The 17861-nt window shown below is 41.2% G+C and overlaps 2 protein-coding genes across 7 annotated transcripts in view; one reads left to right on the top strand and one right to left on the bottom strand.

Moving 5' to 3' along the window:
- The window catches only part of ENTPD7 (ectonucleoside triphosphate diphosphohydrolase 7), a 47759-nt gene extending 32823 nt beyond the window's left edge, over positions 1 to 14936 (bottom strand). The window contains exons 1-4 of one of the 4 annotated variants that reach the window (XM_016919086.4): positions 14735 to 14840; positions 14359 to 14461; positions 13842 to 14024; positions 12708 to 12890 (exon numbers count right to left, since the gene is read on the bottom strand). In XM_016919086.4, coding sequence (XP_016774575.4) covers positions 12708 to 12890; positions 13842 to 13855 — 197 coding nt within the window. In that variant the 5' untranslated portion in view covers positions 13856 to 14024; positions 14359 to 14461; positions 14735 to 14840. Of the gene's footprint in view, positions 1 to 12707; positions 12891 to 13841; positions 14025 to 14358; positions 14462 to 14595 lie in introns of all 4 variants that reach the window. The other 3 variants (XM_063781044.1, XM_063781045.1, XM_507974.9) reach the window with 3 other exon arrangements.
- The window catches only part of SLC25A28 (solute carrier family 25 member 28), a 48646-nt gene continuing 45578 nt past the window's right edge, over positions 14794 to 17861 (top strand). Inside the window, exon 1 of one of the 3 annotated variants that reach the window (XM_016919101.4) lies at positions 14794 to 15079. In XM_016919101.4, the coding sequence (XP_016774590.4) occupies positions 14870 to 15079 (210 nt within the window). In that variant the 5' untranslated portion in view covers positions 14794 to 14869. Of the gene's footprint in view, positions 15181 to 17861 lie in introns of all 3 variants that reach the window. The other 2 variants (XM_016919097.4, XM_054659856.2) reach the window with 2 other exon arrangements.

Here is a 17861-nt window from a genome sequence, read left to right as displayed (position 1 = left end):
CTACTGACTGTACACTTAAAAATGGTAAATTGTATATGTTTGAACCATAGTTTTAAAAAGCAAAATAACATTTTAGTACTATTATAAAAATAGTTTCACCCTCACAGACTCCCAAACGGGTCTCAGAGACCCTCCAAAGGCCACTAAACACTCTTGAGAACCACCGTTTTAATACAACCTTCCTTTTCTCTTTAACATCCATCTGCTTCTCTACGTACTCCTTCCCCTCTCCTGTCTCCTTGGACATGGCTTCTCAGTTCTTAAAAAGCCTCTACCCAACAATGCTGACTGGTAGTACCCAGAATGATTTGAAAAGGCCTCTTCCTTCTGTTCTAAAATGTGGACGTCAATATTCCCTGTTTATATTTCAGTATGAGCCCCTAAGATTTCTTTCATATTTGCTTGCTCTACCTGTTTAGACCATAAGTTTCTCAAGAACATGTACCTTATCTATAGTACCTTGATATTGTCACAGAGTTTCTCATGTTTCTCTGCCCAAAAGATGTATCAAATAGTATTGATTGGTTTGGTCCTAGAGCTCACAAAATGGAGCTGTTGGTCTGTTAACTCCTCCGTGTCTTTGTACAGCTCTATTCAAAATCAACTGGTCTCTTTCTTAGAAAGTTTTAATTGCTTTCCAAATAAAGTATCTTGTTATCCTCTCTGATTCCTGCCAAAATAAGCAACTTTACAGCTCCAATTTTGGTGCAACTCAACTTTTCTTTCTCTTCCTTTCGAAGTCTCCATGTGTGCTTTGGCTAAAATGTCAGCTGACCTTTGATCACTAAAGAGGAAGATAGGCCTAAATGGCATTTATGCAGTGGAAAGTCTCCATTTTTCTCATTGTGCTTACAAACTAGTAACTAAAGAACAGTTTTCCCCTCTGGGCAGTAGCCATATTACCTTTTTCTGGAACTCTGACCTCTTATGACCTAATCAGGTTTCTTACACTTTCAACCAACTAGAAGCCTTCCTCTATTTAGGCTCCTAAAATGAATGGATCACCAGACCTTTCATGCATTTTTTCATATATAGTTTCTTTTTTTTTTTGTCATATATAATTTGTAGCCATGGCCTTAGCCATCATGGCCAATTATTTGCATTGCTGGACCCTCCTGTTTTGCCGATGCCACACTAGCCAATCTCTAAAGAGGACCAAAAGCCCAAGAGAAAAGTCTCAAAAGCCTTGGCATCCCTCACATCCACCTTCCCTAAAGAGGTCTGATTCACTGTCACACATACTCACCCCAATACCATACCCACACACACACCTCCTCTGTTTAAGAAACATGATTTCCTTCTAGTCACTGCTGAGTCAATGAAAAGAAAGTTACCCACAAATATATCACCCAGGTTGGAATTGGAAGACAATGGCTTTTCACTGCCATTATCCTGAAAGCATTAACAGCGTTAGAGCTGTAACTAAGCAAACCATTACCTAGCTTACAAAATCAAAACTAATTATACCACTTTAGAGTTCAAACAGAGCTCAGTGATGGGCCAAAAGTCAACTGAAGTAGCCCCCATGAGTATGGGGCTACTAATTCTTTGCTGAATGTCATCATACTCTTCAACTCTCTTCAAAGCTCAGAACCAAATATAATGATATTACAGTTAAAGTAGCTGTGCATGACTGATGATAGTAATACATACCCAGAAAAGTATATTGTAAGATTACTGCTTACCTCCTAACAAAATTAATCAGAGCAGTCAGGAACATCTATAATTTAAAGTCCGGCTCAAAACACCATTAAGATCAAATAAATGGGCTGGGTGTGGTGGCTCATGGCTATAAGCCAGCACTTTGGGAGGCCAAGGTAGGTGGCTTGCTTGAGCTCAGGAGTTCAAGACCAGCCTGAGCAACATGGTGAAACCCCATCTCTACAAAGAATATAAAAATTAGTCGGGTGTGGTGGTGCTTGCCTTTGGTCTCAGCTGCTTGGGGGACTGAGGTGAGAGGATTGCTTAAGCCTGGGAGGTTGAGGCTGCAGTGAGCTATGATCACGCCACTGCACTCCAGCTTGAGTGACAAAGTGAGACCCTGTTTCCAAAAAAAAAAAAAAAAGATCAAGTAACTGAATAAATGTGGGACAGACACAGTGGCTCATGCCTGTAATCCCAGCACTTTGGGAGGCCAAGGTGGAAGGACTGCTTGAGGTCAGGTGTTCAAGGCCAACCTGGGCAACATAGTGAGACCCCTGTCTCTAAAAATAAAAAAAGAAATTTAGCCAGGCACGGTGGCATGCACCTATAATCTCAGCTATTAGGAAGGCTGAGGCAGGAGGATGGCTTGAGTCACTCTATAAATAATAAAATAAACGTGAATAAATGCTTTCAATTTCACCATCAAAAATCTCTGAACTGTTCTATTGCACATAAGAACCTAATCATTTCATCTGTATATGCTAAAGAGCATTCTAACCAAAAGCAATGCTTCTCTTTGACTTGCTTTAATTAAACAGAATTGAAACACCTATGGAAGGCCAGTACCAAGCCAATTGCTGACACAGAACCTCTCATTCAGTTATTTCCAGATGGTAAAGGAACATGAAGGTAAAGGAACATTAGTGAGATAACACTGTTATCTCACTAATGAAGATAACAGTGAGGCTACCAAAAAGTGAACAATATTAAACATGAATGTGAAAAAGGAAAGGTATTAAATAGAACATTTAAGAACAGTTTACCATAGTGTCTTGTACACTATGTATACATGCTAGAAGTTCCTCTTACACAGTCACGCACTGCATAATGACGTTTCAGTCAACAGCAAACCACATGTACAACAGTGGTCCCATAAGATTATAATGGAACTGAAAAAATTCCTATTACTTAATGATGTCTTGATGATCCTGATCCTGTGCAGGCTTAGGCTAATGTGTGTGTTTCTGTTTTCATTTCTAACAAATAAGTTTTAAAAGGAAAAAAAACTTTAAGTTTTTAAAAATAGAAGAAAACTTATAGAATAAGAATACTATAAGGAAAATATTTCCCTATAGCTTTACAATATGTTTGTGTTTTAAGTTGTGTTAGTCCAAAACAGTCAAAAAGTTTTTAAAAATTTCAAAGCTTAGAAAGTGGAAAAGTTACAGTAAGTTAAGGTTAATTTATTATTGAAGAAAGAAAAAAATTTTTAAATAATTTTTAAATAAATTTAGTGTAGCCTAAATGTACAGTGTTTATAAAGTCTACAGTAATGTCCGAGGCCTTCACACTCACCACTCACTCACTCTGAGAAACTTCCAGTTCTGTGAGCTCCATTGATGGTAAGTGCCCTATACAGGTGTACAATTTATTTTATTATTATTATTATTATTATTATTATTTTTGAGACAGGGTCTTGCTCTGTTGCCCAGGATGGAGTGCAGTGGAGCAATTACGACTCACTGAAGCCTTGGCCTCCTGGGCTCAAGTGATCCTCCCGCCTCCGCCACCCAAGTAGCTGGGGCTACAGGCATGGACCACCACACCCAGCTAATTTCTAAATTTTCTGTAGAGATGAGGTTTCACCATGTTATTACCTAGGCTGGTCTGGAACTCCTGGGCGCAAGAGATCTGCCCACTTCAGCCTCCCAAAGTACTGGGACTGCAGGCATGAGCCACCATACCAGACCCAATTTATCTTTGAAACCATATTTTCACTGGACCTTTTCTATGTTTATATATGTTTAGATACACAAATACTTACCATTGTGTTGCAGTTGCCTATAGTATTCAGTGCAGCAACATGTGTACAGGCTTGTAGGCTAGGAGCATATACACCACGCAGCCTCAGTGTGTAGTAGGCTGTACCATCTAGGTTTGTGTAAGTATTCTATGATGTTTACACAATGATGAAATCACTTAATGATGCATTTATTAGAACATATCCCAATCATTATATAACACACGACTGTATGAAAAATTAATAAATTTTAACAATTACCCAGCATCCACAGAAATTAAAACATGGTACACTTAGCACTGTCAACAGAACTCTGTGAAATGATGAAAATGTTCTCTATCTGCACTGTCCCATATATCCACATGTGGCCACTGAGCATTTGAAATGTGCCCAGTCCAAGTGAGGAACTGAATTTTGTTTCATTTAATCTTAATTAATTTAAATTTAATTAGCCACTTGTGGGTAGTGACTACCCTATTTGATACCACAGTGTAGACACTCGATAATTGTTGAATAAGTAAACAGATAAATGAATAAATGGATATAAGATATGTATTGAGTCTGAAGAAAGTATTGGAGCATGTCTTATGTGGCACATGCCAGAAAAATTGTTGATTAAAACACACATCTCAGCCGGGCGCAGTGACTCACGCCTGTAATCCCAGCACTTTGGGAGGCCGAGGCGGGTGGATCATGAGGTCAGGAGATCAAGACCATCCTGGCTAACACGGTGAAACCCCGTCTCTACTAAAAATACAAAAAATTAGCTGGGCCTGGTGGCGGGTGCCTGTAGTCCCAGCTACTTGGGAGGCTGAGGCAGGAGAATGGCGTGAACCCAGGAGGCGGAGCTTGCAGTAAGCCGAGATCGCACCACTGCACTCCAGCCTGGACGACAGAGCAAGACTCTGTCTCAAAAAAAAAAAAAAAAAACCACACATCTAACACAAGTATTATTCTCAAAAACAGCTCTCCTGTGCATGTGTAGGGTCAGGGGATATGTGGTAAATCTCTGCACCTTCAGCTCAAATGAGCTGTAAAACTAAAATGGCTCTAAAAAAAGTGTATTAAAAAAAACACAGTTTTGGATTCTATCCTTACTGACACCCCATCTCTCTAAATTTACTTTTTTTGTATCAAATAAGTTCTAGTTTTGATGCAAACTTCCTACTTTCTCTTTCCAGAAGCAATATGGATACATGTTCACAATAAAGAAAAAAAATGTAAGTCTTTAGTTCTGGAACTACAGAGAGAAAACCCCCTGACAGGCTTCTAAAGTCCTGGTTAATATCCCCTGAAAAGTGATATGTTAAATTCCACCAATGCCTAGAAAAAGTTCACATTGAAATATCTGTTTTCAATGCAAAAGTAATTAAAATATTTTAAACATTAACTGCTTTCATATATATTAAAATACAAAGATGCAATGTGCAAGAGAGACTCTATCATTTCTAATTAAAGCAATGCCTTATTTGTCAAGACCATACAACAATGAATGGGCCTAGGACAGTGGCTCACATCTGTAATCCCAGCACTTTGCGAGGCCAAGGCAGGTGGATTGCTTGAGCCTAGGAGTTCATGACTACCCTTGGCAACATAGGGAGACACTGTCTCTACAAAAAAAAAAAAAGATATATAAAATAAAATAAAGAATGAATGTAGTGTTCCTCTAGGCACATTTTCCTGATCAAAGGTTTGCAAACTTGCTCCCATGAAGACACGTGTAAGTGGGTTCCTGGAAGACAGCACACTTTCTGAGGGACACCACAAAGTACAGATATAATTTCACTGTGTGAATTAGGAACAATTTAAGTAGAAAAAATATGTCTATATATGAATATAATATAAAAAATCACAACTACAGGCACTTGTGTTAAAACTTTTTTAAGCTGTTAAATTAAGGTAGCAAGTGTTTCTACCAATTCCTAGTTACTTGCTTAATCATTTCATCAAAATTTTAAATAGAGATTATAACGCCTATTATCTTCAGTGTATATTTTCAGGCAGAGAAGAGAATTGGAAAACAGAAAAATCAAGATTATTTCAAATAATAGATTGACATTTGATTAGTCAATCAATGCACCTGACATTCCTAGATGCTCTACTCTTCTTATGCAAATGACAAGACTAAAAGACAGCTATTTTTATTCTCACTTTATATATAAAGAATATGAAATTCCAGGATATTAAGAAACCTGCCCAAGATTACCCAACTAGCAAATGATGGGCTGATTAACTCTAAAATTAACATTCTTTCCCTTACCTCACAATACCTCCTTAAGTAAATGTAACCGAATCTTAAAGCAGTTTTTCTCAACCCAGGTGGTATATTAGATTCACCTTGAGAAGAGTCCCAATTATTTGCATTTTTCTAAAGGTCCCCAAGTGATTTAGATACACAAAGGTTGAAAACCTCTGATTTAAAATTATCATTAATGGCCAGGCATGGTGGCTCACGCCTGTAATCCCAGCACTTTGAGAGGCTGAGGTGGGTGGATCACATGAGGCCAGGAGTTTGAGACCAGCTTGGCAAACATGGTGAAACCCTGTCTCTACTAAAAATACAAAAATTAGCCGGGCCTGGTGGTGCGCACCTGTAATCCCAGCTACTCGGGAGGCTAAGGCATGAGAATCGCTTGAACCTGGGAGGTGGAGGTTGAAGTGAGCTGAGATCATGCCACTGCACTCCAGCCTGGGCAACAGAGTGAGACTCTGTCTCAAAAAAAAAAAAAAAAAAAAAAAAAAAAAGATTATCATTTCATTAACATAAATTTTTAGACTATGTAATAAAACAGTTTTAACAACATATGTAGAACTGTTTACCACTATAGAAACTGTCTGTAGAAATTTTGAGTTATTGAGTCTATCTTTATTAAATTTCCTCTCTCCTGCTTCACTGTCAAGATGCCAGATATAACTGATTATTGTCATAATGTGCCCACATCTAACAACACACCCCACCCACCATTCCAATTTGCTGTTATCTACTGTGTTCTGAGACAAGTGAGAACCATGCAAATGAGAACAGTGTGTAAAATAAAAGCTAACAGGCTTTATGTGAGAGCCTATCTTATCAGTAAAGTACAGGTGCTTTTAGCACATGAACTTAGTGATATCAAATTTGGTTGCTCAAGAACTTCTTCTGTTTAATTTCTGATTCTTAGCTTTGTTCCTAATTCTTAACCTTGTACATAGTTCCTGATTCTTCACTCCTGATTCTATACAACCGTACCTAAACTATTATCTCACTGGGAAATAATTTTTCCTTTATGCCTGCCTCTCTAACTAGATTACGAACTCCTTGAGTTCAGGGGCTATGTTTAGTCATCTTTGCACTCCAGTGCTATCATAGAGTCATCGACACAGCAAACCCTCAATAAATGTTTGCCTCTTAAATGACTCATGGAGGCTGCCCTGAGTGAAGTTTAATGATAAATGGTCATTTGTGGCAATATATACAGAACCTTTCATTAAGTAACAATGAGCTCTGAGCCACAGCATTCCAGGGTGTTAGGACTTCGGTGAGGTCGCCACAGTGGCACAGTCTATGTGTTCCTCAGCTCTATTGCTAACTTGTTTCAATTAATTCAACCTACCAAGTATTTATTGGCTCTGACCACTTGGGATACAGTGATAGACAAGAATTATCAGATCACTCTGCCACCCACATACATTTAAATGCTTTTACCTCTCTCCATCCTCTTGCAACCACAACCATCTCTCTATTGAGGTACAGTCGTTGACTTACAATGGTACAACTTATGATTTTTCAGCTTTATGATGGTGCAAAAGTGATGCATATTCAGTAGAAAGTATACCGTGAGTATCCACACAACCATTCTGTTTTTCACTTTCAGTACAGTATTCAATAAATTACATGAGATATTCAATACTTTATTATAAAATACGCCTTCTGTTAGGTGGTTTTGCACAACAGTAGGCTAATGTAAATGTTCTGAGCACCTTTAAAGTAGGCTAGACTAAGCTATGACATTTGTTAGGTTAGGTGTATTAAATGCATTTTCAACTTATGATATTTCAATTTACATAACCCATCATAAGTCAAGGAGCATCTCTAGTTCAATTACTCTTCCTGCTTTCTTTTTTATTCCTCTCCAATTCTTTTTCCACAATCCCACCAAAGTGAGCTTTCTTTAAGAAGCAGTTCTGGCTGGGCACGATGGCTCATGCCTGTAACCCCAGCACTTTGAGAGGCCGAGGCAGGTGGACTACTTGAGGCCAGGGATTCGAGACCAGCCTGGCCAACATGGTGAAACCCCATCTCTACTAAAAAATACAAAAACTAGCTGGGCATGGTGCCACATGCCTGTAATCCCAGCTACTTGGGAGGCTGAGGCAGGAGAATTGCTTGAACCTGGGAGGCGGAGGTTGTAGTGAGCCGAGATAGCGCCACTGCACTCCGGCCTGGGTGACAGAGTGAGACTCTGCTTCAAAAAAAAAAAAATTAAAAAGCAGTTCCAACCTTTTCACTCTTCAAAACCTTTCAAAGCCTTCCTTCTGCCCTGAGGGTAATGCCTAAACCCTCTAAAATAGCTTAACAGACTCAGCTTGATCTAGCTCTCCAGCCATACAGCTCACCATTCACTCCCTAATTGTCTTTAGCCATATTAACTAACCTACATGGAAGTCCATAATTAGACCATGTCGTCTTCAAGTGAGAAACTATGCGCAGGTCTGTCAAGAAAATTCCATAAGCATTAAACAAACTCAAATTATGGATTTAGGTCTCCAAATTTAGTACATTTCTTAAGGGCAGTTGTTGATTACTATAATCATCCAAACAGTGTTTCCTCTTCTGGAAAGGAAAAGAAAGTCGAGGCTGGCATGGTACTCATGCCTGCAATCCCAACACTCTGGGAGGCCAAAGCAGGAGGATCGCTTGAGCCCAGGTGTTCAAGACCAGCCTGGGCAACATAGTGAGACCTCCATCTCTATTTCAGTAACATTTAAAAAGAAGAAAAAAAAAAAAGAAAAGCAAGCCAAAAATACAAATGAATAGGGCTGCTAGAAGGCAAGGCTGAAAACATAAGCTTCTTGAGAAAATGTACCAAAGTCTCTGTATCTGGTGTCTGATGCCTATTATCGTCTGCACATAGTGGCTGCTCAAATTTTTGTTGAATGAATGAATGAATGATGAATGAATGAATGAATGACCAAAGTGAATGGGAAATGAGAAAATCTGGGGACAGAATCCAGAAATAAAAAGGAGGGTAGGCATGTGTCCCAATTCTGACCAAAAAAGATTCCAGGAAATGGTTGTTAGAGGTTTCTGGCAAGGCTCTTCTCCATTCTTAGAAGAGAGTCATGGAAAGGCTTTCTGTCTCCTACGGGACATAAGTGAATATATATGCTGCCCTGGTTGCTACTGTCTGCTGTTTTTCTTCTCTTTTTTTTTCTTTGAGACAGGGTCTCATTCTGTCCCCCAGGCTGGAGTACAATGGCGTGATCCCAGCTCACTGCATTCTCTACCTCCCCAGGCTCCAGTGATCCTCCCGCTTCAGCCTCCTGGGAAGCAAGGACTACAGGTGCATGCTACCATGCCTGGCTACTTTTTATATTTTTTTGTAGAGACAGGGTTTCACCATGTTGCACAGGTTGGTCTCGAACTCTTGAGCTCGTGCAATCCACCTGCCTCCGCCTCCCAAAGTGCTGAGATTACAGGCGTGAGCCACCATGCCCGGCAGTCTGCTGTTTTTCAACCATTAAGTAAACTGACACTGTGGACAACAGACAGGAGAGACAGAGCCTCTCATCCTGTCAGCCAGTGTTGAACTTGTAGTCCTTCTACCCCTGGACTTCCAGGTATGTGAGCATTCTTATTGTTTAAGTCAATGTGGGCTGTTATTTGCAGCCCAAAACCTCTTAACTAATACATATCTGAGAAGCAATAAAAAGAAAATTTAGGCCAGGCATGGTGGCTCACGCCTGTAATTCCAGCACTTTGGGAGGCCAACGTGGGTAGACCACAGGGTCAGGAGATCGAGACTATCCTGGCTAACACAGTGAAACCCCATCTCTATTAAAAATACAAAAAATTAGCCAGGCATGGTGGCATGTGCCTGCAGTCCCAGCTACTCAGGAGGCTGAGGCAGGAGAATCACTTGAACCCGGGAGGCAGAGGATGCAGTGAGCCGAGACAGCGCCACTGCACTCCAGCCTGGGCAACAGAGCAAGACTCTGTCTCAAAAAAAAAAAAAAAGAAAGAAAATGTAAATATTTTAAAAATGAGGCCAGGCACAGTGGCTCACATCTGTAATCCCAGCATTTTGAGATGCCAAGGCAGGAGGATTGCTTGAACCCAGGAGTTGAAGGTTATAGTGAGCTATGATCGCACCACTGTACTCCAGCCTGGGTGACAGAGTGAGACTCTGTCTCTAAAGAAAAAAATTTTTTAATAAGAAAATCATGTTGAAGATAATGAACATAACATGCCATTATTTAATTTTGTAGCTTCATCAAAAACTAATCTCAAAAAAATAGCAAAATGAATCACTGCTATAAAGAAATATAGACCTTCTGTGCAACTGGTATAGCTAAAAGTATATAAAATAATTCAGATGTACTATCTGTGAAAAAAGATGTCAAACTTTCACTGGATAGAACAGTAGATTAAACACTACAGAAAAAAATACTAACAAATTTGAAAGCAGCAAAAAAATATCCGAATGAAACACAGAGAGAAAAAAGACTGGAAAAAAAATGAACATCAGTGAGCTGTGGGAAAACATCACATAGTTCAATATACATGTTACTGGAGTCCCCAGAGGAAAAGCAGGGGAGAACAACAACAACAAAAACCTGAAGAAGTAATGGACAAAATGTTTCCAAATTTGATTAAAACTACAAATCCATAGATCCAAGAATCAACAAATCACAAGCACAAGAATCATGTAAGCAGGGCACGGTGACCCATGCCAGTAATCCCAGCACTTTGGGAGGCTGAGGCAGGAGGATAGGTTGAGCTCAGCAGTTTGAGACCAGCTTGAGCAACACTGCGAGACCTCACTTCTACTAAAAATAAAAAAAATTAGCCAGGTATGATGGCATATGCCTGTAGTCCCAGTTACTCGGGAGGCTGAGGCAGGAAGATAGCTTGAGCCCAGGAGATTGAGGCTGCAGCGGGCTATGATTGCACCATTGCACTCCAACCTGGGAGATGCGCGAGATAGTCGCAAAAAAAAAAAATAAACAAATAAAATCATGTGGAAAACAACATCAAAGCACATCACAATCAAATTGCTTAAAACCAGTGATAAACAGAAAATTCTAAAAGTATTCAGAGGAAAAAGATACATTCTATACAGAGAGAACAAAGATTAAAAGGACAGCAGACATCTCAGAAAGAATGCAAGCCAAAAGACAGTGAAGCATCATCTTTAAAGTAATGAAAGGAAAAAAATGATCAACCTAGAGTTCTATACCCAATGAACATTTCTTTCAGAAGGAAAGCAAAATAGGGACTTTTTCAGTCATATAAAAGTTGAAAGAATTTATCACCGCATACTTGCTCTACTAGAAATGCTAGAGAATGTTCTTGAGGTAAAAGCAAATATGGAAATATGGATCCAGATGGAAATATGGATCTACACAAAGGAATGAAGCAGACCAGAAATGGTAAATATAGACAAAAGTGACTCCATCTTGGATGCTAATCTGCCACATTGACTTCTGACTAGCCTCAGTCCCGTAAATGCCTCTTGATTCCTGCTTTATTTACTACTGTAAGAACATGTCAACCTTGGTGTTGGCACACAAATGACAGGATATGGCACATGCAGCATTCTTACCTGTTCTGGAGGGCTGTCTTTAATTGTCTTGCACAGGGTGCATATACCGTCTCCCTGTACTATATAAGCCCTGGGTCTGGGGAGTAACAGTATGGAGATCTACCTGTCTTGCAGCTACCCAGGGCCACGCTTCTGTCTGCAAATTCCCTCAATAAATCAATGAATACCAACGAACAATTTGCCTGCCTCCTCCTTTGGTTTCTCTGTCCCTTCAGCATTCAAGGGTCACTTTGCTTATATGACCCTTTCAGGCAACAATATGGTTAAATACATAAGCCTTTTTTTCTTATATTGAAAATCTCTTCAAAAGACAATTGACTAACACAAAAATAATAACAATATATTGTGGAGCTTATAACATGTAGAAATAAAATACATGACAATAGCAGAAAGACCAAGGGGAAGGGAGGAATGAAAGTATACTGTTGTTAGGTTCTTGTTCTAGATGTGAAGAGGAGTAATATTACTTGAAGGAAGATTGTGATAATTAAAGATGACACTATAAACTTTAAAGTAACCACTAAAAAAAGAAGAAGTTATATCTAATAAGCCAACATGAGAGATAAAATGGAAACATAAAAACTGTGCTCAACTGAAAAGAAGAGGGGAAAAGAGGAAAAAGAACAAGAACAAATGTGACAAATGAAAAACACATAGCAAGATTAAAACTAAACATACTAAATAATCAGATTAAATATAAATGGCCTGAACACCCCAATTAACTGCAGAGACAGTCAGATTGCATAAAAAAACAAGACCCAACCAAACACTGACTACAAGAAGCCCACTTATATAAAGACACCAATAGGCTAAAACTAAAACTATAGAAGAAATATCTGTCATGCTAATGTTAATCAAAAGAAAGTTGGAGTAGCTATATTAATACCAGACTAGTAGATTTCAGAGCAAAGTCTATAATCAAGGATAAAGAAAATCATTTAATAATGATAAAGGGGTCCATTCATAAAGGTATAATACAGTCCTAAACATTTATACACACAATAAGTTTCAGCCCACCAAAACAAGAAAACACAAAGATGCCTTTCATGCAGTATCAGTATTCCTGTACCAAACTGAATATTGCCAAAATAGGGCTTAAAATCTTCTTTATGTAATAAATGGCATGCAATTTTACTAATAAAAGTACAGTATCACCCAAAAGGGTCAAAGTTAGTAGTGTGTTAAACAGCTTATGAAAATATTTATGACTTGAGTGCCAAAATCTAAAGCTGACTCACCTTTCGTATTGCCTATCTCGTGGTAATGAAGCACTCCAATGTCGAAAGTCTATGATTAACATAAGTAAAAGGAGACAGGATATGAAGAAGAGTCCCAGGAATGCCACCCGCTGACGGAGAAATGGACTCACTGTGGGCACAGTGAAGTACCAGGAGGCTGGGCAGAGGTAGGAAAAACTGATCCTGAAATTAGACAAACATTAGTAAGTCTGAAACATTTCTACAACTGAGTGCTTAAATATCGTTTTAAAATTGGATAAAACCCTCCTAATAAAGGCAAAAATCCATGCCAACAGAAGTCTAAATGTTCTTGTCATCTCTAATTTTAGAAGAAGCTCATGGTGCTTCTACTGTATAAATCAGAAAAGCCTTATCTGCACTTTTTCCAAACTTTGAGTGCAATTCAAAGACTTAATCTCATGTTAGTCAAAAGATCACCAGTCTCCCTGGGCAACCTCATAACATTGGAGAATCAGAGCAACTACAGTATTCCCAACCAAGAATTCTGTCAAGAAACAGGATGGTCAGAAAATTTATTTAACTGATTTTAAAAATGTTTTACCAGATTATACACGCACATAGTAAAAGACAAATCAGTTTAAAAGGATATATTGTATAGTGAAAAGTGATTCTTGCCCTGACCCCACAATCTCTCAGAGGCAAACATTACTACCCAGTTGCTGTGTAATTTTTTTTGTTTTTGAGATGGAGTCTTGCTCTGTTGCCCAGGCTGGAGTGTAGTAGTGCAATCTCAGCTCACTGCAACCTCCACCTCCTGGGTTCAAGCGATTCTTCTCCCTCAGCCTCCCCAGTAGCTGGGATTACAGGTGACTGCCACCACACCCGGCTAATTTTCATATTTTTAGTAGAGACCGGGTTTCTACTTGGCCAGGCTGGTCCTGAACTCCTGACCTCAGGTGATCTGCCTGCCTTGGCCTCCCAAAGTGCTGGGATTACAGGCGTGAGCTACTGCACCTGGCCGTTGCTGTGTTATCTTTCCAGGGATATTCTACGGATACACAAGCATAAATATACACCAATATATTTACAGTAATATATCTCTGTGTGTGTGTGTGTGTGTGTGTGTGTGCATATCCATTCCCTCGGTTTTACACAAATGGTAGTCCACCATACCTGCTGTTCTGCATCTTTCCCCCACTTTATTTTATAACTTTCCCTTATTGGTGCATGTAGATCCACATTAATATTTTTTAAAAGCTTCAGGGTATTATAATGTATGGATAAGTGTATTCATCTGTGAAGTTCACTTTGTATATTGATTCAAAAGGACCTCGGTCTGTCTGCTTTTAAAGTTCACTGCAAACAAAAAACAAAAAACTTCTTTGTTTAACCTCCTCAAGTGGCACCTAGCCTTGCTCAGATGCGAATCTGAATCAATGTTACAACCTTGCACTTTACAGAGCTGAGCAAGCCGACTCACTCTACCACTCCTGGGCTATGGGCTAGAAACTATTATTTATCAGCCCTCGAAATAATACAACTTTGATCGTCTCTGCATCCAACTAACCAGGATACAAAGTCCAAGTGCAGCTCCAGGGCAAACCTCACTTGGGACAGCCTCCCAGGGCCCCCCAACCTGCCTGCCATCCTCTGCCGTGCTCCCAGCCGGAGGGAAAGTGTGCAGCCTTACCTAGCCATGGGTTCCCTTCGGTGGTCTCAACGCCTGTCACCTTCTTTTTCTTTTGCCCTGAGAAGGTGGCCTCCTTGTCCCAGGCATCTCCTACGTCTGCAGCCTAGAAAGATTTGATTTCAGGCTTCTGTCCGACTGAGCCCACGAGACAAACCTGCACGGGAATTCCACGGCTCCCACCTCCTCCCCAGGCTCCCGCTCCGTCTGCTCCGGTTCCTCAGGCCCAGGGGACCCTACCCGGGCATCCTGGGAGCGGGGCGTTCTCGTGGGCCAGCTCTGTCCTCTAGGAACCGGTCGTCCCCAGGTGGCGGGGTGTGGGTCCCGCTTCCTCTCCCCGTCCCTCCGGGTCCCACAGCCCTCTCGCGCCCACACTCACGGGATCAAGCGGCCCGCCGGTTCCTTCGGCACCGCTCGGTTCAGTCCCGAGCTGCTCCCCGCGGCCCCTTGCCCAGCCGGAAGGAGGGCCGGGCCGGCGGCGGCGCCACGTCCCCAAGGAAACCGCAGGGAGCCAATGACTGACAGAAGACTCACGGAGAGGGGCCGGCTCTCCACGAGCCGAACCGGGGGCGAACCAGCTCGGTCAGCAGCACGTCCGTCCGCCAGGGTGGCCAATCCCCTAGAGCGCTCGGCCTCTAATGCCCGCCCCGGGACTTTGAGCCGCGCCCAATCGGAAAGGCGTCGTACCGAGGCTCCGCCTGCAGGGCCCGCGGAGAGCTCACAGGTGAGTGGCGCTGGGCGGCCCTGCGCCCGCTTCCCTCCCTGGGGCGCGAACTCTCGGCTGGTTGCTTTCTCCACGGCCGCTCCTGGGACAGAGTAGCTCCGGTAGGTGGGTTCGGGGTGTTCGCGACCGAAGCGCATCCCTTGCCCATAACCTATTGTTGGTTTTGTGGCCACTGACCCTCCCTACCAGAATGGCAGTTCTCTCACCTTAAACTTTCCCTATCACCTCCCAAACTGATGCCCCGACCTCACTGTCTTGCCCCGTGAGAAAACATAAATCGAAGACAATGACGTTTACACCAAAGTGCTTATGTCCATTCATTCATTCATTGAATGTCTGCTTATGCCAGTCGTCATGAATTTCTGTGTCGCCGCCCTCCTTGACCTTACAGTAACACAAAGGAAACGACGCGCGCGCGTGGGTGTGTGTGTGTTTCTTTCTTGCTTACACCAGCCGTTATCTCATTTCCAGGAGGACGGCATAAAGTCCAAGCTCTTTCCAACGTGGCACATCCATTGCGCCCCACGATCCGCCCTACCGCCGTCCTCTGCCGCTACTTGCCTTCCTTACCACGCTCCAGTAACGCGTCCTGTTTTGCTCATTCTGCCCCTCCACCTGCCTTGAATAACCGTCCCGGCCTTTTAGCCAAATCACCTCCTACTCATCCCTTACCACCCATCTTAAGGGTCGCCTTCCCCTAAAAGCCCTACTTGACCTACTACACCTTTTTTATACATGCCTATTGTTTCACTTAGCACGCTGAATTACTATTATACGTATGTATCTGTCTGTCTGTCCCACTAGACAGAATATCCTTGAAGGCAGGGACTATTTGCTTCCACATATTCCCAATACTGGCCACTGCCTGGCAGATAAAACACAACTAATGTATAATTAATAAGCAAATGAATGAATGGGGGGGATCGGGGAGGAAGACCACCCAAATGCTTTATTTATTCAAAGCTTGCTATGACAAGGGAGTCAGTCACCATCACTTGCATTTGGCCGACTCAAAGCCTGTCAGGACATTAGGAAAACTACTTACTTACTTACTTACCTACAGGGTCTCACTCTGTTGTCATCCAGGCTGGAGTGCAGTGATGCGATCATGGTTCACTGCAGCCTCGACCTCCTGAGCAAGCGATCCTCCCACCTCAACCTCCTGAGTAGCTGGCTCTACAGGCACGTGCCACCATGCCCGGCTTATTTTTTTTTTAATTCTTTGTAGAGATGGAGTCTCACTATGTTGTCCAGGCTGGTCTTGAACTCCTGGGCTCAAGCAGTCTTCCTGTCTCAGCCTCCCAAAGTGCTGGGATTACAGGGATGAGCAGCTGCACCTGGCCAGGAAAGCTTAGTAGTGAACAAAAAGGGAAGGTTTCATGTATACTCTGACTTGAGGGTATTAGCATGGGAAAGCTGGAGGTGGGCTAACAAAAGTAGTGTCTCTTAGGTGATTGGTTTGGGGTAGGTAGCATATTTGGCTGTCTTTAGTGGGTTCTGAGTTGAAGAAAGGAGGCGGCAAAAAACAGGGAAACTGAGTCATTGACCAAGTCCTGATTATTCTCGGCTGGTTGCTGTAGAGGTTGTGGGTCAGAGTTCTAATTGTCATATAAGATCTAGCCATTGTCCAGTTTCTATATTCAGTTCTCATGACTATTGTTTTTTTGGCTCCACTACTCTCCTAACCTTGTTGAACTTCCTAATTTGCCTTTCTTCTTCAATTCTCAGTTCTCAGTTTTTTTTTCTCTGTCCCTCAATCCCCACTCTGCTTCAAGTGTTATATTTTATCTGGACCCCCAGAAACCACGTTGAATAGAATAGTTGCATAAAGTTGGGATTAACCACAACAGTATACAGATACCAGTTATTTTTATTATTTCAGAACCCAGTTCAGTTCCTAGAACAAAATAGATATGGAAAGAACTAAAATAATGTTTTGGAGTAATTTTTAAAAATTTCTTGAATTTACCTTCTGTGAGTTCTAAGTCTAATCTCTATACATATATATTTCAAACTTTAGTGTTCCACAAAATAGGTGTTTTTGAGTGGAAGTATAATTCCTATTTTTAAAATAGTACTTAATTCCTATGGTTTATGAACTATATTAACTTATAATTCAAAAGTTCATTGAAACATCCTCTAATTTACATTTCATAACTACATCATAAAACAGAAAAGACCTACATTTTAATCCCAACATTTTTTCATTATATTTTCTTTGTAAAACTTTCTTTGTCAGTCTGGTTTGGACAATACTTCCTTCAATAAATCCATATGCCCTCAAGCATTTGTCAAGCATAATTCTTTACAAAAACCAGCAATGCTTATCTGGTTAACAGCTCACAGGGCTGAGTTCTGAGGTTTCCAGTCAGCAGGGCAAATTAAAAAGCACTGAGAGTATTTCTCTATTTCATTTGCTGTAACTCAACATGTTGCAACAAGTTATAGAAACCTATGTTTCAAAACAGGTTTTTAACTGCTCTTTAAAGGCTTGCCTTACAATTACATTTGCAATTTTTCTCCAGATGTGCTTGATGCCCAGCCCTGAGCAAAATCAGCCCAACAGGTCCCATATTAGGTGCTAGTTGTTTGCTTTGCTTCATTTCCCCTTGTGGATTCTCCTTCCCTCCACACTCCATCCCACCCTACCCTCTAAAGGAATTTGGAGGAGTGTCATGTGGTCTACACTCTCCCTTCCAAGTTTACCCATCTCTCTTCACCTGTCTTTCAGGCACCCCATTGTCCCAAATAAACTCATTATCTCTCCACTCTCATCATATCC

Source organism: Pan troglodytes, chromosome 8 (genome assembly GCF_028858775.2).
Source record: "Pan troglodytes isolate AG18354 chromosome 8, NHGRI_mPanTro3-v2.0_pri, whole genome shotgun sequence".
Lineage (NCBI taxonomy): Eukaryota > Metazoa > Chordata > Mammalia > Primates > Hominidae > Pan > Pan troglodytes.
Note: the sequence above shows the minus strand (reverse complement) of the source record. Positions and strands in the feature narration are given on the sequence as shown.